The 22,368-nt window shown below is 37.9% G+C and overlaps 1 protein-coding gene across 1 annotated transcript in view; it reads left to right on the top strand.

The window, feature by feature from the left end:
• Positions 1 to 1,551: 1,551 nt before the first annotated feature.
• FMO2 (flavin containing dimethylaniline monoxygenase 2) overlaps positions 1,552 to 22,368 on the top strand; it is a 37,187-nt gene continuing 16,370 nt past the window's right edge. The window contains exon 1 of the mRNA XM_061185725.1: positions 1,552 to 1,686. Within this exon, the coding sequence (XP_061041708.1) occupies positions 1,555 to 1,686 (132 nt within the window). The 5' untranslated portion in view covers positions 1,552 to 1,554. The remainder of the gene's footprint in view (positions 1,687 to 22,368) is intronic.

Genomic DNA, 22,368 nt, shown 5'->3' with positions numbered 1-22,368 from the left:
TTTCAGTGTCCTTAGGTCCACTGGTCTTGTTGGCTGGAGAACAAAATCCTTTACTTTCATCATTTAGACTATATCTAAGGTACACATGTGCTTTATAGCCTCTAGATTTAGTTTTCTTAATTAACGGTAGTGCTAGTAACTGAGATTGTAGGCAAAGGTAAGTTAGCCAGTTCTATATCAAGGCAAAAAAGAGCAATGAACAGGAAGATATTAGAAGTCCTACTAGATTCGTCCAAGCCAGCATATACACAAGCAGAGACATAAGATGGTGTATGGGTCTGGGTAGGGTAAGCAATCTAGGAACAGGTAAGCACAGTAAGTTAGGATCCAGAAGTCATCAAGTCTAAGAAAGCCAGGACAGAACAAGAATGTAAATTCCAGAATATATATATATATTCTGTAAATTCCAGAATATATATATATATTCAGTTATACATATATATGTATAACTGAATCACTTTGCTGTACAGCAGAAATTAATACAACATTATAAATCAACTATACTTCAATAAAAAATTTTTTAGGAATGTAAATTCTATGAGATCATTCATCCAGGCACAGTGATATGTCAGAAATAGTGCCTAACAAATAGAAACGAGTATTTGTTAGATGGAAAATTAATTCATCAACAAAATGGAAATCATACAGCCATTAAAAAATGCTGCTCTAGATATAAAGTTATTGCTATATTGTAAAGTGAAAAATCGAGTTGGAAATTATACTTAGAGTATGATTCCATTTTTGTTTGTGTGTATGTATATATATAAATTAAAGAAATACAAAAATGTCAACAGTGGTTATAGTGATGTCTGTATGGTGGGGTAAGGGATAATTTTGAGTTCTTTTTATTTGTCCATATTTACAAACTCATTAATGAGCATTGGTTACACCCATTATTAAAAGGATTTTTACTATCTGTATGATATATGGGTACGTGTACAACGTTGTTACTGTAAAGATGTTCCATCCTTACCCTGGACCTCAGAATACAAGTCTCTTGCTTAATTTCAGGACTCCTAACAAAGGCCTTGGAGTTTCAGCTGGCAGAATGCCAGAGGAGTGCAAGCTCCTCCCCTCTCCCACAGCCTCCTCCAGCTCTTCAAACGCTTCTGATTACTTCCCAACACACAACCAACACAAAAGACCACTGTCAGAGAGGGCACCAAAAGGCAAAAACGGAGGTAAGGATGATAGCTGGGGAGAGCGGCTGAAACGGAAAAGCTCAGCACTCTGAAGAACGTAACTGAAGATTGGCTCATATCCCTAGTAATAGGTTATCTGTTGGCTTTGTTAGATAGGTTGCTTTTAAATGTTAAACCATTTAAAAAGACGTCGTAAACGGGGTTTGCAGCAAAGTCCATGACACAACTTGGCTTCTTTCAAGGGAAAGAGGAGACTGGGATTTGACTGGTAAGGCATTTTATTCAATTAGTGCTGCTTATTAAATTACACTGCTTCAGCAGTTAAAGCCAATTACTGTCCACACCATAAGGACTGTCTTACCTTTTGCCTCAGTGAAGCAGCATTAATTGATCAACTCCTTCACAGGATACCATGGCAAAGAAGGTGGCAGTGATTGGAGCTGGGGTCAGTGGCCTGATATCTCTGAAGTGCTGTGTGGATGAGGGACTCAAGCCCACTTGCTTTGAGAAGACTGAAGATATTGGAGGGCTGTGGAGGTTCAAAGTAAGCGAGATCTTGTTTCTTGAATAAGTTGTGCTGCTACTGTAGGGTGAATCATACTACTGATGGGCCTTATTGAGGTATTTCCTAAACAACTTTGATAGAATGTATTGCTATACAAGAACTAAAGAAATAGGCTGATGTCTCTCCCAGGTCATTACTATCCTAACCCAGGTGGCCAATCCAGGCTGTGAAGGAATCTCTTCTTATGGACCTAGCAATTGTCCTGTATGTAGCCCATACTTTTGTTATTCTCAAAGCAATACACTGATATTAGAGAGCATTTTACAAAACAGAAGTGACAGGGATTCTTTTCAAGACACCACTTCTAACCATTGAGCACTTGCTTTTTCAGAGAGTGAGCTCTTATTACTGTTGACTTTTTTTCTGACAAACAAACCATATTTGTTTGCTTGGTTTTTTGATGACACTCTAGTGTAACTCTGAGAACTCTTTAAGTATATTATTAAATATATTTTATTCATTAATTTTATTCTGTTAGCCAAACCCAAATATTGGAAATGCTAGCTGTCCCTCAGAATTTGTATAAAATTTAGAAAAATACAAAGATAGACAGCTATGAAGATTTATAAATATTTCTTCCCATAATCTTTTAAATAAGTAACTAGCTTGCCACCTCCTAGGTGTGAGATCTTGGGCAAGTTATTTACATTCCTGTGTCTTACTTTTCTCAGCTGTCTAATGAGGGCAACAGAAAAGAATTATTATCTCATAGTACCGTATTAAAGATACAGGGAGATAATTCATGTAAAGAACTTAGAATACAATAAACATTAGCTACCATAACTATATTTATATTTTATAGACAAGCAAACAGAAACTGAGAGAGGTTACGTGGTTTGCCACACAGCTGCAGGAACTGACATTCAAACCTGGGTCTCTATGACTCCCAAGCAGCTAAGGCCCTACTTATAACCCTAACTTGTATTCCTGCTCAAAATGGTTAAACAAAAGTTTCATCTCAGACCTCAACAGCAGTGACTTTAGGATTATGTATCAGGTACATCCAAGTGAGAAGTTAAAACAAGTGGGGACACTCCAGACAGGAGTGAAAAATTTGAATATGTGAAAGCAGACTCTCACACCAGCAGAGATCATCCAAAGGGCTCTTGCTAAAAGCTGACCAGTCAAGGGGATGGCAAGAACATCTACCATGTGTGCTTTCCCAGTTCAAACTGAATCTTATGCCAAAAGGAATTTTTTAACATTGGGTTTCTCAGATGTATATAATCATAAGACATGCCTAGAAGGTTTCTTAAACATACTGATTCTTTTTTTTTTTAACATCTTTATTGGAGTATAATTGCTTTACAATGGTGTGTTAGTTTCTGCTTTATAACAAAGTTAATCAGCTATACATATACATATATCCCCATATCTCCTCCCTTTGTGTCTCCCTCCCACCCTCCCTATCCCACCCCTCTAGGTGGTCACAAAGCACCTAGCTGATCTCCCTGTGCTATGCGGCTGCTTCCTGCTAGCTATCTATTTTACATTTGGTAGCATATATAAGTACATGCCACTCGCTCACTTCGTCCCAGCTTACCCTTCCCCCTCCCCATATCCTCAAGTCCATTCTCTATGTCTGTGTCTTTATTCCTGTCCTGCCGCTAGTTTCTTCAGAAACTTTTTTTTTTTTTAGATTCCATATATATGTGTTAGCATAGGGTATTTGTTTTTCTTTTCTATGTTCATTAGTGATATTGGCCTGTAGTTTTCTTTCTTTGTTACATCGTTGTCTGGTTTTGGTATCAGGGTGATGGTGGCCTTGTAGAGTGAGCTTAGCAGTGTTCCTCCCTCTGCTATATTTTGGAAGAGTTTGATAAAGTTAGATGTTAGCTCTTCTCTAAATGTTTGATAGAATTCGCCTGTGAAGCCATCTGGTCCTGGGCTTTTGTTTGCTGGAAGATTTTTAATCACAGTCTCAATTTCAGTGTTTGTGATTGGTCTGTTTATACTTTCTATTTCTTGCTGAAAGTCTTGAAAGGTCATGCTTTTCCAAGAATTTGTCCATTTCTTCCAGGATGTCCATTTTATTGGCCTACAGTTGCTTGTAGTAATCTCTCATGATCCTTTGTATTTCTGCAGTGTCAGTTTTTACTTCTCCTTTTTCATTTCTAATTCTGTTGATATGAGTCTTCTCCCTTTTTTTCCTGATGAGTCTGGCTAATGGTTTATCAATTTTGTTTATCTTCTCAAAGAACCAGCTATTAGTTTTATTGATCGTTGCTATCATTTCCTTCATTTCTTTTTCATTTATTTCTGATCTGATCTTTATGATTTCTTTCCTTCTGCTAACTTTGGGGTTTTTTTGTTCTTCTTTCTCTAATTGCTTTACTTGTAAGGTTACGTTGCTAATTGGAGATGTTTCTTGTTTCTTGAGATAGGATTGTATTGATATAAACTTCCCTCTTAGAACTGCTTTTGCTGCATCCCATACGTTGTGGGTTGTCGTGTTTTCATTGTCATTTGTTTCTAGGTATTTTTTGATATCCTCTTTCATTTCTTCAGTGATCTCTTGGTTATTTAGTAGTGTATTGTTTAGCCTCCATGTGTCTGTATTTTTTACAGATTTTTCCTGTAATTGATATCTCGTCTCATTGTGTTGTGGTCAGAAAAGATACTTGAAATGATTTCGATTATCTTAAATTTACCAAGGCTAGATTTGTGACCCAAGATGCTGGAGAATGTTCCATGAGCACTTGAGAAGAAAGTGTATTCTGTTGTTTTTGGATGGAATGTCCTATAAATATCAATTAAGTCCATCTTGTTTAATGTATCATTTAAAGCTTTTGTTTCCTTATTTATTTTCATTTTGGATGATCTGTCCATTGGTGAAAGTGAAGTGTTAAAGCCCCCTACTATGATTGTGTTACTGTCGATTTCCCCTTTTATGGCTGTTAGCATTTTCCTTATGTATTGAGGTGCTCCTATGCTGGGTGCATAAATATTTACAATTGGTATATCTTCTTCTTGGATTGATCCCTTGATCATTATGTAGTGTCCTTCTTTGTCTCTTGTAGTAGTCTTTATTTTAAAGTCTATTTTTCCTGATATGAGAATTGCTACTCCAGCTTTCTTCTGATTTCCATTTGTAGGGAATATCTTTTTCCATCCCCTCACTTTCAGTCTGTATGTGTCCCTAGGTCTGAAGTGGGTCTCTTGTAGACAGCATATACATGGGTCTTGTTTTTGTATCCATTCAGCCAGTCTGTGTCTTTGGTTGGAGTACTTAATCCATTTACATTTAAGGTAGTTATTGATATGTATGTTCCTATTACCATTTTCTTAATTGTTTTGGGTTTGTTATTGTATGTCTTTTCCTCCTCTTGTGTTTCCTGCCTAGAGAAGTTTCTTTAGCATTTGTTGTAAAGCTGGTTTGGTGGTGCTGAATTCTCTTAGCTTTTGCTTGTCTGTAAAGGTTTTAATTTCTCCGTTGAATCTGAATGAGATCCTAGCTGGGTAGAGTAATCTTGGTTGTAGGTTTTTCCCTTTCATCACTTTAAAGATGTCCTGCCACTCCCTTCTAGCCTGCACAGTTTCTGCTGAAAGATCAGCTGTTACCTTTATGGGGGTTCCCTTGTATGTTATTTGTTTTTTTTCCTTGCTGCTTTTAATATTTTTTCTTTGTCTTTAATTTTTGATAGTTTGATTAATACGTGTCTTGGCGTGTTTCTCCTTGGTTTTATCCTGTATGGGACTCTCTGCACTTCCTGGACTTGATTGACTATTTCCTTTCCCATATTAGAGAACTTTTCAACTATAATCTCTTCAAATATTTTCTCAGTCCCTTTCTTTTTCTCTTCTTCTTCTGGGACCCCTATAATTCGAATGTTGGTGTGTTTAATATTGTCCCAGAGGTCTCTAAGACTCTCCTCAATTATTTTCATTCTTTTTTCTTTATTCTGCTCTGCAGTAGTTATTTCCACTATTTTATCAGCCAGGTCACTTATCTGTTCTTCTGCCTCAGTTATTCTGCTATTGATTCCTTCTAGAGAATTTTTAATTTCATTTATTGTGTTGTTCATCATTGCTTGTTTGCTCTTTAATTTTTCTAGGTCCTTGTTAAACGTTTCTTTTATTTTCTCCATTGTATTTCCAAGATTTTGGATCATCTTTACTATCATTTATCTGAATTCTTTTTCAGGTAGACTGCTTATTTCCTCTTCATTTGTTTGGTCTGGTGGGTTTCTACCTTGCTCCTTCATCTGTAGTGTGTTTCTCTGTCTTCTCATTTTGCTTAACTTACTGTGTTTGGGGTCTCCTTTTTGCAGGCTGCAGGCTCGAAGTTCCTGTTGTTTTTGGTGTCTGCCCCTGGTGGCTAAGGTTGCTTCAGTGGGTTTTGTAGGCTTCCTGGTGGAGGGGACTAGTGCCTGTGTTCTGGTGGATGAGGCTGGATCTTGTCTCTCTTGTGGGCAGGACCACATTCAGTGGTGTGTTTTGGAGTCTCTGTGACCTTATTATTATTTTAAGCAGCCTCTCTGCCAATAGGTGGGGTTGTGTTCCTGTCTTGCTAGTTGTTTGGCATAGGGTGTCTAGCACTGTAGCTTGTAGGTCGTTGACTGGAGCTGGCTCTTAGCATTGAGATGGAGATTCTAGGAGACCTTTTGCTGTTTGATATTACGTGGACCCAGGAGGTCTCTGGTTGACCAATGTCCTGAACTTGGCTCTCCCACCTCAGAGGCACAGGCCTGACACCCAGCCAGAGCACCAAGACCCTGTCAGCCACATGGCTCAGAAGAAAAGGGAGAAAAAACAAAGAAAGAGAGAAAAAAATAGAATAAAATAAAGTTATTAAAATAAAAAATAATTATTAAAAATAAAAAAATTAAAAATCAAGAATAAAAAAGAAAAAAAGAAAGAATGAAAGAAGAGAGCAACTAAACCAAAAAAACAAATCCACCAATGATAACAAGTGCTAAAAACTATACTAAAAAAAAAAAAAAAAAAAAAAGGGACAGACAGAACCCTAGGACAAATGGTAAAAGCAAAACTATACAGACAAAATCACACAAAGAAGCATATACATACACACTCACAAAAAGAGAAAAAGGAAAAAAATATATATATCTATATATAAAAAGAAAAGACGGAAGAGAGCAACTAAATCAATAAACAAATCTACCAATAATAAACTCTAAATACTAAACTAAGATAAACATAAAACCAGAAACAAATTAGATGCAAAAAGCAAACCCCAAGTCTACAGTTGCTCCCAGAGTCCACCACCTCATATTTAGGATGATTCATTGTCTATTCAGGTATTCCACAGATGCAGGGTACATCAAGTTGATTGTGGAGATTTAATCCACTGCTCCTGAGGCTGCTGGGAGAAATTTCCCTTTCTCTTCTTTGTTCGCACAGCTCCTGGGGTTCAGCTTCGGATTTGGCCCCGCCTCTGCGTGTAGGTTGCCTCAGGGCAACTGTTCCCACCCAGACAGGATGGTGTTAAAGTAGCAGCCAATTAGGGGGCTCTGGCTCACTCAGGCCAGGGTGAGGGAGGGGTATGGAATGTGGGGTCAACCTGTGGCAGCAGAGGCCAGCGTGACATTGCAAACAGCCTGAGGTGCACCGTGTGTTCTCCTGGAGAAGTTGTCCCTAGATCACGGGACCCTGGCCGTGGCAGGCTGCACAGGCTCCCGGGAGGGGAGGTGTGAATAGTGACGTGTGCTTGCACACAGGCTTCTTGGTGGCTGCAGCATCAGCCTTAGTGTTTCATGCCTGTCTCTGGGGTCCGTGCTGATAGCCGTGGCTCGCACCCATCTGTGAAGCTTGTTTAGGTGGTGCTCTGAATTCCCTCTCCTCACACACCCCGAAACAATGGTCTCTTGCCTCTTCAGCAGGTCCAGACTTTTTCCCAGACTCCCTCCCAGCTAGCTGTGGCGCACTAGCCCCCTTCAGGCTGTGTTCACACAGCCAACCCCAGTCCTCTCCCTGGGATCTGACCTCAGAAGCCCAAGCCTCAGCTCCCAGCCCCCACCAGTTCCGGCCATTGGGTGAGCAGATAAGCGTCTGGGGCTGGTGAGTGCTGGTCAGCACTGATCCTCTGTGAGGGAATCTCTCCGCTTTGCCCTCTGCGCCCCTGTTGCTGTGCTCTCCTCTGTGGCTCTGAAGCTTCCCCCACGCCCATCCCCCTGTCTCCGCCAGTGAAGGGGCTTCCTAGCATGTGGAAACTCTTCCTCTTTCACGCTCCCTCCCAGAGGGGCAGGTCCCATCCCTATTCTTTTGTCTCTGTTTTTTCTTTTTTCTTTTGCCCTACCCAGGTACATGGGGAGTTTCTTGCCTTTTGGGAAGTCTGAGGTCTTCTGCCAGTGTTCAGTAGGTGTTCTGTAGGAGTTGTCCCACATGTAGATGTATTTCTGATGTATTTTTGGGGAGGAAGGTGATCTCCATGTCTTACTCCTCCGCCATCGTGAAGGTCTCCCCAAAGATACTGATTCTTGAACACCAGCCCAGACTTACTGAATCAAAATCTTCTGAGGAGGGGAATCTATTTTTAACAAGAGTCCCAAATGAATCCTATGATGAGATAAGTTCAGCAAACATTGCTCAAATACCAAACAAAAAAATCTGTTTATTCAACCATTCAAGCACACTCAGAGGTAATGATGGAGATGTTGATCCTTATAGAGAACAGGTAACTTTGCTGAGAAGAAACTGGAAAAACAACTTGAATCACATTCATTTCTTACTAACAACTGATCATTAGAATTATTATAGCTTTACCTGAGAGGGTGATATGATTAAATGGTCATTTCTGTCTTAACCAACGATGTGTTACTTTGTTGACTCTGGTTTCACATGTAGATTCCATTTGGGATTTTTTTCCCCAGGTAGATTTTTTTACCTAAGCAAGAAACGTGAAATTTCAACAAATTTATGTTTAATGATAAATTTGTCATTGCTTTGTTTTATTACTTGGTTTGATATTTAATATTGAAGAGCCAAATGTCCCTTATTTAATTATCATTAACTTGGAAGCAGAAGAGTAAGATTTGTTTTGAGTGGCCTGTCAAAAATAAGATTTGATGGGTTGAAGTGGTACAAGATGGCAGTGTAGGAAGATTCTGAACTCACCTCCTCCCATGTACACCACAAATCCACAGCTACATATGGAGCAACTCCCTCTGGGAGAGACCTGAAAATTAGCTGAGCAGCTCCTCCACAACAAAGGATAAAGGGGCTACATTGAGACTGGTAGGAGAGGCAAAGACATCATCATCTTACCATTGGCAGGGCAACCCACAAGCAGAAGGGATCTCATGAATAGAACACTTCTCCCTGAAGAGCAAGGGGTTTGTGCCCCACACCAGGTTCCCTAACCCTTGGGACCTGCATTGGAGAGCCAAGCCTCCAAAACATCTGGCTTTGAAAAGCAACAGGGCTTGCATCTAAGAGAACATTAGACTTGTAGGAATGGAGATTCTACTGTTAAAGGGCTCAGTCACAGACTCACTCACCCTGGGACCCAGCACAAAAGCAGCAGTGTAGGAATTGCCTAGACTATATGTGAAAGGGTTTCATTTGCTAGTCTTAGAGCATCTGCCAAAGGAGCAGAAACTTGTTGGGACCATCACTGGAGATGGAGGCACCGGCCAGAACCATTTTTGCATTCTCCCCTACCTTACTAGCGCTGCTGGATGCACCCTGCCCCTGCACAGCTCCTTTGTTCCTACCAAAGCTGGCCAGATGGTACCCTGCACCCATGCCACTCCCAGGGTCCCACCAAAGCTGGTGAGCAGGTGTGGACCACAGAGTGGATGACACTAGAGTGCTTGTCTCTGGAGGCTAGCAGGGGGGATTGTGATCTGGGCCCCACAGTCTGAAAAAAATTCAGAGAGAGAGTTCTTGGCACCTCAACAAATGGGACCCATCAAGAAAAAGATCAGACTGCTTAGAAACTCAGACAGGCTTGAGAGACAACCAAGAGTTAGGGCAAGATTAAATGATAAGTTTCATCTCTTACATAAGGCAATTCCTTCAATACAGGGAGAGATAGCTGTTTCACGTAATACACAGAAACAAACACAGAGAGCCTAGCAAAATGAGGAGACAGAGGAATAGGTTCCAAATGAAAGAACAAAAAAACCCCAGGAAAAAAAACATAATGAAACAGACATAAATAATTTATCTATAAAGAATTTAAAGTAATGGTCATAAAGATGCTGATCAAACTCAGGAAAAGAATGAATGAACACAGCAAGAACATCAGCAAAGAGACAGAAAATGTACAAAATTGCCAAACAGAAGTCACAGAGCTAAAGAATACAATAACTAAACTGAAAAATACACTAGAGAGTTTCAACAGCAGACTAGATGAAACAAAGAAAGAATCAATGTTCTGGAAGACAGGGTAGTGGAACTCACCAAAGCAGAGCAGCAAAAAGAAAAAGAATTTAAAAAGTGAATATAGGTTAAGGGACCTATGGGACAACATCAAGTGGAGTAACATTTGCCTTATAGACATCTCAGGAGAAGAAAGAGAGAACAGCACAAAAATTTATTTGAAGAAATAATGGGAGGGGCCTTCAAGATGGCATAGGAATAAGACGTGGACAAATACATCAAAACTACATCTACATGTGGAACAACTCCTACAGAACACATACTGATCCTTGGCAGAAGAACTCAGACTTCCCAAAAGATGCCCTCAGGCTACCTACATGCAGAGGCGGGACCAAATCCAAAGCTGAACCCCAGGAGCTGTGCAAAAAAAGAAGAGAAAGGGAAAGGTCTCCCAGCAGCCTCAGGAGCAGCGGATTAAATCTCCACAATCAACTTGATGTACCCTGCATCTGTGGAATACCTGAATAGACAACGAATCATCCCAAATATGAGGCAGTGGACTTTGGGAGCAACTGTAGACTTGGGGTTTGCTTTCTGCATCTAATTTGTTTCTGGTTTTATGTTTATCTTAGTTTAGAATTTAGAGTTTATTATCATTGGTAGATTTGTTTATTGATTTGGTTGCTCTCTTCTGCCTTTTTTTTTTTAAATATAAATATTTTTTTCCTTTTCCTCTTTTTGTGAGTGTGTATGTGTATGCTTCTTTCTGTGATTTTGTCTGTATAGCTTTGCTTTTGCCATTTGTCCTAGGGTTCTGTCTGTCCTTTTTTTTTTTTTTTTTTTAGTATAGTTTTTAGTGGATGTTATCATTGGTAGATTTGTTTTGGTTTGGTTGTTCTCTTCTTTCTTTCTCTCTTTCTTTTTTTTCATTGCTTTTTTATTTTTAATAATTTTTTTACTTCAATAATTTTATTTTATTCTTTCTTTCTTTTTTCTCCCTTTTCTTCTGAGCCATGTGGCTGACAGGGTCTTGGTGCTCTGGCTGGGTGTCAGGCCTGTGCCTCTGAGGTGGGAGAGTGGAATTCAGGACATTGGTCACCAGAGACCTCCCAGCTCCACGTAATATCAAATGGTGAAAGCTTTCCTAGAGATCTCCTTCTCAACGCTAAGCCCAGCTCCACTCAATGACCCACAAGCTACAGTGCTGAACACCCTATGCCAAACAACTAGTAAGACAGGAACACAACCCCACGCATTAGCAGAGAGGCTGCCTAAAATCATAATAAGTTCACACACACCCCAAAACACACCACCGGACGTGGTCCTCCCACCAGGAAGACAAGATCCAGCCTCATCCACCAGAACACAGGCAACAGTCCCCTCCACCAGGAAGCCTACACAACCCACTGACCCAACCTTACTCACTGGGAGCAGACACCAAAAACAATGGGAACTACAAACCTGCACCCTGTGAAAAGGAGACCCCAAACACAGTAAGTTAAGCAAAATGAGAAGACAAAGAAATACACAGCAGATGAAGGAGCAAGGTAGAAACCCACCAGACCAAACAAATGAAGAGGAAATAGGCAGTCTACCTGAAAAAAAATTCAGAGAAATGATAGTAAAGATGATCCAAAATCTTGGAAATACAATGGAGAAAATAAAAGTTTAACAAGGACCTAGAAGAACTAAAGAGCAAACAAACAATGATGAACAACACAATAAATGAAATTTAAAATTCTCTAGAAGGAATCAATAGCAGAATAACAGAGGCAGAAGAAGGGATAAGTGACCTGGAAGATAAAACAGTGGAAATAACTACTGCAGAGCAGAATAAAGAAAAAAGAATGAAAAGAATTGACGACAGTCTTAGAGACCTCTGGGACAACATTAAACACACCAACATTCAAATTATAGGGGTCCCAGAAGAAGAAGAGAAAAAGAAAGGGACTGAGAAAATATTTGAAGAGATTATAGTTGAAAACTTCCCTAATATGGAAAAGGAAATAGTCAGTCAAGTCCAGGAAGCGCAGAGAGCCCCATATAAGATAAATCCAAGGAGAAACATGCCAAGACACATATTAATCAAACTACCAAAAATTAAATACAAAGAAAAAATATTAAAAGCAGCAAGGGAAAAACAATGAATAACATACAAGGGTATCCCCATAAGGTTAACAGCGGATCTTTCAGCAGAAACTCTGCAAGCCAGAAGGGAGTGGCAGGACATCTTTAAAGTGAAGAAAGGGAAAAATTTACAACCAAGATTACTCTACCCAGCAAGGATCTCATTCAGATTTGATGGAGAAATTAAAACCTTTACAGACAAGCAAAAGTTCAGAGAATTCAGCACCACCAAACCAGCTTTACAACAAATGCTAAAGAAACTTTTATAGGCAGGAAACACAAGAGAAGGAAAACACCTACAGTATCAAACCCAAAACAATTAAGAAAACGGTAATAGGCACATACATATCGATAACTACCTTAAATGTAAAAGGATTAAATGCTCCAACCAAAAGACATAGCCTGGCTGAATGGATACAAAAACAAGACCCATGTATATGCTATCTACAAGAGACCCACTTCAGACCTAGGGACACATACAGACTGAAAGTGAGGGGACGGAAAAAGATATTCCCTGCAAATGGAAATCAAAAGAAAGCTGGAGTAGCAATTCTCATATCAGACAAAATAGACTTTAAAATAAAGACTATTACAAGAGACAAAGAAGGACACTACATAATGATCAAGGGATCAATCCAAGAAGAAGATATAACAATTGTAAATATTTATGCACCCAGCATAGGAGCACCTCAATACATAAGGCAAATGTTAACAGCCTTAAAAGGGGAAATCGACAGTAACACAATCATAGTAGGGGACTTTAACACCCAACATTCACCAATGGACAGATCATCCAAAATGAAAATAAATAAGGAAACACAAGCTTTAAATGATACATTAAACAAGATGGACTTAATTGATATTTATAGGACATTCCATCCAAAAACAATAGAATACACTTTCTTCTGAAGTGTTCATAGAACATTCTCCAGGATAGATCATATCTTGGGTCACAAATCAAGCCTTGGTAAATTTAAGAAATTTGAAATCGTATCAAGTATCTTTTCTGACCACAATGCTATGAGACTAGATATCAATTACAGGAATAATCTGTAAAAAATACAGACACATGGAGGCTAAACAATACACTACTAAATAACCAAGAGATCACTGAATAAATCAAAGAGGAAATCAAAAAATACCTACAAACAAATGACAACGAAAACACAATGATCCAAAACCTATGGGATGCAGCAAAAGCAGTTCTAGGAGGGAAGTTTATAGCAGTACAATCCAACCTCAAGAAACAAGAAATGTCTCCAATAAACAACCTAACCTTACACCTAAAGCAATTAGAGAAAGAAGAACAAAAAAACCCCAAAGTTAGCAGAAGGAAAGAAATCATAAAGATCAGATCAGTAATAAATGAAAAAGAAATGAAGGAAATGATAGCAAAGATCAATAAAACTAAAAGCTGGTTCTTTGAGAAGATAAACAAAATTCATAAACCATTAGCCAGACTCATCAGGAGAAAAAGGGAGAAAATTCAAATCAACAGAATTAGAAATGAAAAAGAAGAACTAACAACTGACACTGCAGAAATACAAAGGATCATGAGAGATTACTACAAGCAACTATATGCCAATAAAATGGACAACCTGGAAGAAATGGACAATTTCTTAGAAATGCACAACCTTCCAAGACTGAACCAGGAAGAAATAGAAAGTATAAACAGACCAATCAGAAGCACTGAAATTCAGACTGAGATTAAAAATCTTCCAACAAACAAAAGGCTAGGACCAGAAGGCTTCACAGGCAAATTCTATCAAACATTTAGAGAAGAGCTAACACCAATCCTTTTCAAACTCTTCCAAATATAGCAGAGGGAGGAACACTCTCAAACTCATTCTACGAGGCCACCATCACCCTGATACCAAAACCAGACAAAGATGTCCCCCAAAAAGAAAACTACAGGCCAATATCACAGATGAACATAGATGCAAAAATCCTTAACAAAATACTAGCAAACAGAATCCAACAACACATTAAAAGGATCATACACCATGATCAAGTGGGCTTTATCCCAGGAATGCAAAGATTCTTCAACATACAAAAATCAATCAATGTGATAAACCATATTAACAAATTGAAGGAGAAAAACCATAGGTCATCTCAATAGATACAGAAAAAGCTTTCGACAAAATTCAACACCCATTTATGATAAAAACCCTCCAGAAAGTATGCATAGAGGGATGTTTCCTCAACATAGTAAAGGCCATATATGACAAACCCACAGCCAACATCGTCCTCAATGGTGAAAAACTGAAACCATTTCCACTAAGATCAGGAAGAAGACAAGGTTGCCCACTCTTACCTCTCTTATTCAGCATAGTTTTGGAAGTTTTAGCCACAGCAAGAGAAGAAAAAGAAGTAAAAGGGATCTAAATCAGAAAAGAAGAAGTAACACTGTCACTGTTTGCAGATGACATGATACTATACATAGATAATCCTAAAGATGTTATCAGAAAAGTACTAGAGCCAATCAATGAATTTGGTAGAGTAGCAGGATACAAAATTAATGCACAGAAATCTCTTGCATTTCTATACACTAATGATGAAATATCTGAAAGAGAAATTAAGGAAACACTCCCATTTACCACTGCAACAAAAAGAATAAAGTACCTAGGAATAAACCTACCTAGGGAAACAAAGACCTGTATGCAGAAAACTATAAGACACTGATGAAAGAAATTAAAGATGATACAAACAGATGGAGAGATATACCATGTTCTTGGATTGGAAGAATCAGCAGTGTGAAAATGACTATAGTACCCAAAACAATCTACAGATTCAATGCAATCCCTATCAAACTACCAATGGCATATTTCACAGAACTAGAATAAAAAATTTCACAATTTGTATGGCAACACCAAAGGTCCTGAATAGCCAAACAGTCTTGAGAAAGAAAAACAGAGCTGGAGGAATCAGGCTCCCTGACTTCAGACTATACTACAAAGCTACAGTAGTCAAGGCAGTATGGTACTGGCACAAAAACAGAAATATAGACCAATGGAACAGGTTAGAAAGCCCAGAGATAAACCCACGCACATATGGTCACCTTATCTTTGATAAAGGAGGCAAGAATATACAATGGAGAAAAGACAGCCTCTTCAATAAGTGGTCCTGGGAAAACTGGACAGCTACATGTAAAAGAATGAAATTAGAACACTCCATAAAACCTTATACAAAAATAAATTCAAAACGGATTAAAGACCTAAATCTAAGTCCAGACACTATAAAACTGTTAGAGGAAAACCTAGGCAGAACACTCCATGACATAAATCACAGCAAGATCCTTTTTGACCCACCTCCTAGAGAAATGGAAATAAAAACAAAAATAAACAAATGGGACCTAATGAAACTTCAAAGCTTTTGCACAGCAAAGGAAACCATAAACAAGATGAAAAGACAACCCTCAGAATGGGAGAAAATATTTGCAAATGAAGCAACAAACAAAGGATTAATCTCCAAAATATACAAGCCGCTCATGCAGCTCAATATCAAAAAAATAAACAACCCAATCCAAAAATGCGCAGAAGACCTAAACAGATATTTCTCCAAAGAAGATATACAGATGGCAACAAACACAGGAAAGGTTGCTCAACATCACTAATTATTAGAGAAATGCAAATCAAAACTACAATGAGTTATCACCTCACACCAGTCAGAATGGCCATCATCAAAAAATCTACAAACAATACATGCTGGAGAGGGTGAGTAGAAAAGGGAATCCTCTTGCACTGTTGGTGGGAATGTAAATTGATTCAGCCACTATGGAGAACAGTATGGAGGTTCCTTACAAAACTAAAAATAGAACTACCATATGACCCAGCAATCCCACTACTGGGCATATTCCCTGAGAAAACCATAATTCAAAAGAGTCATGTACCACAATGTTCATTGCAGCTCTATTTACAATAGCCAGGACACTGAAACAACCTAAGTGTCCATTGACAGATGAATGCATAAAGATGTGGCACATATATTCAATGGAATATTACTCAGCCGTAAAAAGAAATGAAATTGAGTTATTTTTAGTGAGGTGGATGGACCTAGAGACTGTCATACAGAGTGAAGTAAGTCAGAAAGAGAAAAACAAATACCATATGCTAACACATATATATGGAATCTAAGAAAAAAATGGTTCTGAAGAACCTAGGGGCAGGAGACAGGAATAAAGACCCAGACGTAGAGAATGGACTTGAGGACAGGGGGAGGAGGAAGTGTAAGCTGGGACGAAGTGAGAGAGTGGCATTGACATATGTACACTACCAAATGTAAAATAAATAGCTAGTGGGAAGCAGCCGCATAGCACAGGGAGATTAGCTAGGTGCTTTGTGTCCGCCTAGAGGGGTGGGCTAAGGAGGGTGGGAGAGAGATGCAAGAGGGAAGAGATATGGGGATACATGTATTGTGTAGCTGTGTCACTTTGTTAGAAAGCAGAAACTAAAACGCCATTGTAAAGCAATTATACTCCAATAAAGATGTTTAAAAAAAACCCTAATATTAAAAAATAATAATATAAATAAATAAATAAGAAATAATGGCTGAAAACTACCCTAACCTGGGGAAGGATACAGACATCTGTCAGAATGTCTATCATTAAACACACACAGACACACACGCACACACACACACAAATAATAAATGTTAGCAAGGATGTAGAGAAAAGGGAACCCCCGTACACTGTTAGTGGGAATGTAAATTGGTGCAGCCACTATGAGAAACAGTAGGGAGGTGTCTCAAGAAACTAAAACTAGAACTACCACATAACCCAGCAATTCCATTCCTGGGTATTTATCTGAAAAAATCAAAAACACTAATTCAATAAAGATACATGCACCCCAATGTTCATAGCAGCATTATTTACAATTGCCAAGCTATGGAAGCAACCTAAGTATCCACCAACAGATGAATGGATAAAGAAGATGTGGTATATATATACAATGGAATACTATTCAGCCATAAAAATAGAATAAAATTTTGCCATTTGCAAAAATATGGATGGACTTGGAGAGTATTGTGCTAAGTGAAATTAGTCAGAGAGAGAAAAACAAATACTGTATGATATCACTTATACGTGGAATCTAAAAAACAAAACAAACTAGTGGATATAACAAAAAAGAAATAGACTCGCAGATATAGAGAACAAACTAGTGGTTACCAGTTCTCTGGCTCCCCCTAGTGGCCGCTTTGGAACATGGGAAGGGTGGGTAATTAACATATATTTTAGCACTTTCTCCAGCAATGGGAAGCACTTGCCATGCTTCATCTCATTTTTCTTCACAATACTCCTAGGACGTAGGTGTTATGATTATCCTCACTTACATATGAAGACAAAACTAACGTTTGGGATAAACAACTTGCACAAGGGAACATAGGTAGTGGAAAAAGAATAAAAGTGAAGGTCTGTAGGATTCCTGAGCCCTCACACTTAATAACCTTACTGAGGTATTGAGAGAGGAAAGCATGTTCTTCCTTCAGCCTCTAACCTGCTCTGCCTCCTTTACTGTTCCTGATACCTATGCTCATACAGAACTTACCAATATACATTGCTTTTTCTTTCCTTTTTACATTTGGATATAAATATGTCTTTATCCCAGCTACATATATTCAATTATTTTAATTACTCCTCGTGTAATAGTCTCTAAACGTCTCTTCATCTTGGTTTTCTTCCTCTAGATTCAATCTGAAATATCACTTTCTCTCTTAAAATGTGACTCCCCCAAGATCCAATGTTCCAAACCAGTTTATCTCCACAACATATACTTTTTTCAGAACCAAAAAGGTGTTTAGCACTGCTTTAGACAATGGAGAGTGAATCAGACATAATCACTGCTCTCAAAAAATTTATAATCAATTCGTTTGACACATTCCCACTATAGCTTATGCTTCCCTTGGTTTGAATGCTACAGCTCTACTAAAACAGTTTACTGTTGCACCAGCTTTTTCAGTATTCGCAAAATTAAAGCTATCATTTATATAATTATTTTCATATGAATTATCTCATTCTATACTCACAATACTCTCCGACATTAGTTATTATTAATTCCAACTGAAAAGTGAGAAAGCCAAAGGTAAGTGGTTTGCCTATAGTGACTAATAAGTGGTAGATGGTAGGTCTTAGAACCAGCCAAAATAGTGAGATTAAACTTATGTTGGTTTACCATCACGCTTTGTCACACATAATTCTAATGATTTATACTAAGCTTGGGATCAATTAAAACCCCTGGGTGTTTTTCATTTGAATCACTGATGACTTGGGTCACTATCTTTGTGAAACTAATTCTTTAATCCTATTTGTAGGAATTCACATTTGTGCATGTTAAATATTATTTAGTTGGTTTTATCTTTAGTCAAAGAGTGTTTATTTGAAGTTTCAATCTTCTGTCAAGTTTGCTATGTAAAAGAATATTAGAACATTTCCCCACACCATATACAAAAATAAACTCAAAATGGATGTAAGACCTGAAACCATAAAAGCCTTAGAAAAAGAACATAAGGCAGAACACTCTTTGACATGAATCACAGCAATATTTTTTTTGGATCTGTCCCCTAAGGCAAAAGAAACAAAAGCAAAAATAAACAAATGGGACCTAATAAAACGTAAAAGCTTTTGCACAGCAAAGGAAACCATCAGCAAAACAAAAAGACACCTACTGAATGGGAGAAAATACTTGCAAATGATATGACTGATAAGGGGTTAATATCCAAAATATATAAACAGCTCATACAACTCAATAGAACCCAATTAAAAAATGGGCAGAAGACCTGAATAAATATTTTTCCAAAGGAGACACACAGATGGTCAACAGGCACATGAAAAGATGCTTAACATCACTAATCTACAGAGAAGTGCAAATTAAAACCACAGTGAGATATTACCTCACACCAGTCAGAATGGCTATTATCAAAAAGAACACAAATAACAAATGTTGGCAAGGATGTGGAAAAAAGGGAACCCTTGTATAGTGCTGGTGGGAATGTATACTAGCACAGCCACTGTGGAAAACAGCATGGAGGTTCCTCAAAAAATTAAAAATAAAACTACCATATGATTGAGCAATTACACTCCTGGGTATATATTCAAAAAAACCAAAATCACTAATTCAAAAAGACACATGCACCCCAATGTCTATAGCAGCATTACTTACAATAGCCAAAATATGGAAGCAACCAAAGTGTCCATCAAGAGATGAATGGATAAAGATGCAGTATATATATACAATGGAATACTACTTTGCCATTAAAAAGAATGAAATTCTGGCATTTGCAACAACCTGGATGGACGTAGATAGTATTATGCTTAGTGAAATAAATCAGAGAAAGACAAATACTCTGTTATCACTTATATGTGGATTCTGAAAAATAAAACAGACAAATGTATACAACAAAACAGAAACAGACTCACAGATGTAGAGAACAAACTAGTTGTTACCAGTGGGGAGAGGAAGCAGGGAAGGACAGGATAGGGGTATGGGACTAAGAGACACAAACTACCATGTATAAAATAAATAAGCAACAAGGATATACTGTACAGCACAGGGAAACATAGCCATTATTTTGTAATAACTTTAAATGGAGTATAATCTATAAAAATATTGAATCACTATGTTGCACACCAGAAAGTAATATAATATTGCAAATCAACTATACTTCATTTTAAGAGTTTATTTGAAGTTTCAATCCTGTGTCAAGTTTCTATGCCTCCATGCTTTGGGTATATACAACTTTGATCACCTGTATTTGTCTCCATCAAAGTCATTGATTTAAATGTTGATAATAGAAAGATAAGACTGTGAAGCAGGCACTTGGGATATCACCAAATGGAATTTCCCATATGGTGCCATTTCCACACTGACTTAACATGTAGTTCATCTATTTTTTTCTATGCCTCACAGCCTTTCTTCTGTTTCAAGTGGCATGTTCAGTTTAACATCATATAGAACTAGCTTAGAACAAAGAGCCATTTCCTTCCCGGAAAAGATAACCACCTTACCCTTGTTTTACTTTCAGAAGTTCCCTTAGATAAATTTATCCAAAGAATCTATCACAGCATAATTCAATATAAGTTTTTGTACACTGCTACCCATTTAATAGAACTAAATTTAACATGTTAGATATTTGTAACTCTCCAGACAATCAAATATAAAATACCATGGTTCTTAAGCCTATTCTCCAGCTGTTTAAGATATACTTTGGTTAGTTTTCCCTAGTATTTTTAAAGATGTAATGTCTGCATGAACAGAATAAAGTTTATAGCATAATATTAGCAAAATCATAACATTTTCATGCATAAAACAAAACAAAGTTTATAGCATACTATCAGCAAAACCATTTACTTATTCCCATTACACTACTAAACGTCCATTTTAGTATCATTAAGTCCTGTTTGCAATGAGGGAAAAAAGCTTCCGGTTAACATTACTTCTTTCACTCACTCAACAAACATATTACCTGATTGCATACTACGCACCAGGCATGTACTAGGTACTAAAAAGACCCAAATGCACCATCCCTGCCATCAAAGGGCTCATTTTTCAGTGGGGTGTCGGTGGGGGGCTGGCGGGGTGGAACTAAAGCAAATCTACAGAGTGCAAATGTATAAGGGCTGATACACTAAATGTTATGGAAAGCATGGACTCTCACTCAGCAGAGAATAGGGCAAGCTTCCTAAAGGGTGTGATGCTTTTATTTGTCTTGACAGTGTTCAGAGATCAGGTACATGAATATGGAGAAAGTGTTCTAGGCAGAGCAAATGGTATGTGCAAAGGTATGGAAGCTTGTGAAACCTGATACACTTAGAGAATAGAAACCCGTGTGATGTGGCTGGAAAGAAGGATGAAAGTGGCTGAGTGATAACTGATGAGGCTGGAGAGAATAGCCAGGGTCTCATTGTGAGGACCTTGTGTCCCATGCCAACGAGTGTACTGTTTACCCTGAAGTCAGTGAAGAAAGTGGGCAATATCTGAGTCAGGGAGCTTAATTAGGGGGCTCTGTCAGTGATCAAGGGCAGAGATCAGGGAAGTACCAGCCTAATGGAGAGATGGCAGAATGCAGTGACACTCTAATACAGATGGTGTTTCCCAGTGTTCATTGTGCATAAGAATCAGCTGGGAAGCACTTGTAAAATACAGATGTCTGGGCCCAAACCAGACCTACTCACACTTTATATTTTTCAAATCTCCCCTGAATTTTTCTAATGCAACTAGACTAGCATGTGGGAATGACAATTTTGCCTCTAACTGTAGGACAAGGAAGTAAAAAGCATTTCAATTACACTTATTACAAACAATGGAGCAGATAGTTATAAAGTCCACCTGAAAGAGTGAAAATATGGAATGAGAGAATATTTTCAAAGAAATAAATTTTATTTCCAAACTGGTTAGAGTAACTAGCCGTGAGAACAAACTATTGATTGGTAGAGGTCAATATAATTATGTTTCATAATGAAAAAGACTAATTTATAAGATTTTGTTTTACATTTATAATAAGTGAATATATTTTTGCTTTGTAAGTTGCTCCCTCTAGTAGATTAAATATTAGCCTTATAATCTTTCTTAAACTTAATTTAGTTTTTACAACTTTTTATTTTTATAGAGTCAAAGATAAACTTCAGTCCAGCCTACAATCAAAAGATCATAAATTCCAAATCAGTATTGTCTGAACTAACTTGGTTTTGCTATACAGTCTTCTGACCTTCAGAAAAATTTGTATTAAGAAAATGCTTATCATATGACCATTTATCTTAAACAAGCAAATTGTAGCAAACTCTATTTGCTAGGAAATTCAGGCTATTTATCTGTATTTGTGCTTAACTGTCATTTTTAGGCAGTGCTTGTATTTTAAGTAAATATGTGAGTTAAATTTATTTGTTTTGAAAGCTATGTCTCCTGTCCTTGACTTGGCTGAGCAAAGCCTCTCATCTTATTCTGTCTCCACTTTCCATCTTCAAAGTCCAAATTGATTTTAATTCAATATAACAGTAAGCTCCATAAAGATAGAAGCTGTGTGTCCTGGTTACATCTTATCCCTAACTCCAAGCTCAGGGCCTGAACAGGAGATATAGCTGATATACATTTGTTTATTAATAAGAATCATCTTCCCTTTATAACCCTGGGCAAACTCAATTTTACCCAGATTTGTCTAAACATATAGACATCTACTTCAGCCAACACAGGAAGAAGAACACATGAGCACAAAGTTTTTTTTTTTTTTTCACAGCTGTATACCAATCAACCCAATGATAAA

Source organism: Eubalaena glacialis, chromosome 3, assembly GCF_028564815.1.
Source record: "Eubalaena glacialis isolate mEubGla1 chromosome 3, mEubGla1.1.hap2.+ XY, whole genome shotgun sequence".
In the NCBI taxonomy this organism is placed as follows: domain Eukaryota; kingdom Metazoa; phylum Chordata; class Mammalia; order Artiodactyla; family Balaenidae; genus Eubalaena; species Eubalaena glacialis.
This window is presented reverse-complemented; position numbering and strand designations above follow the sequence as displayed.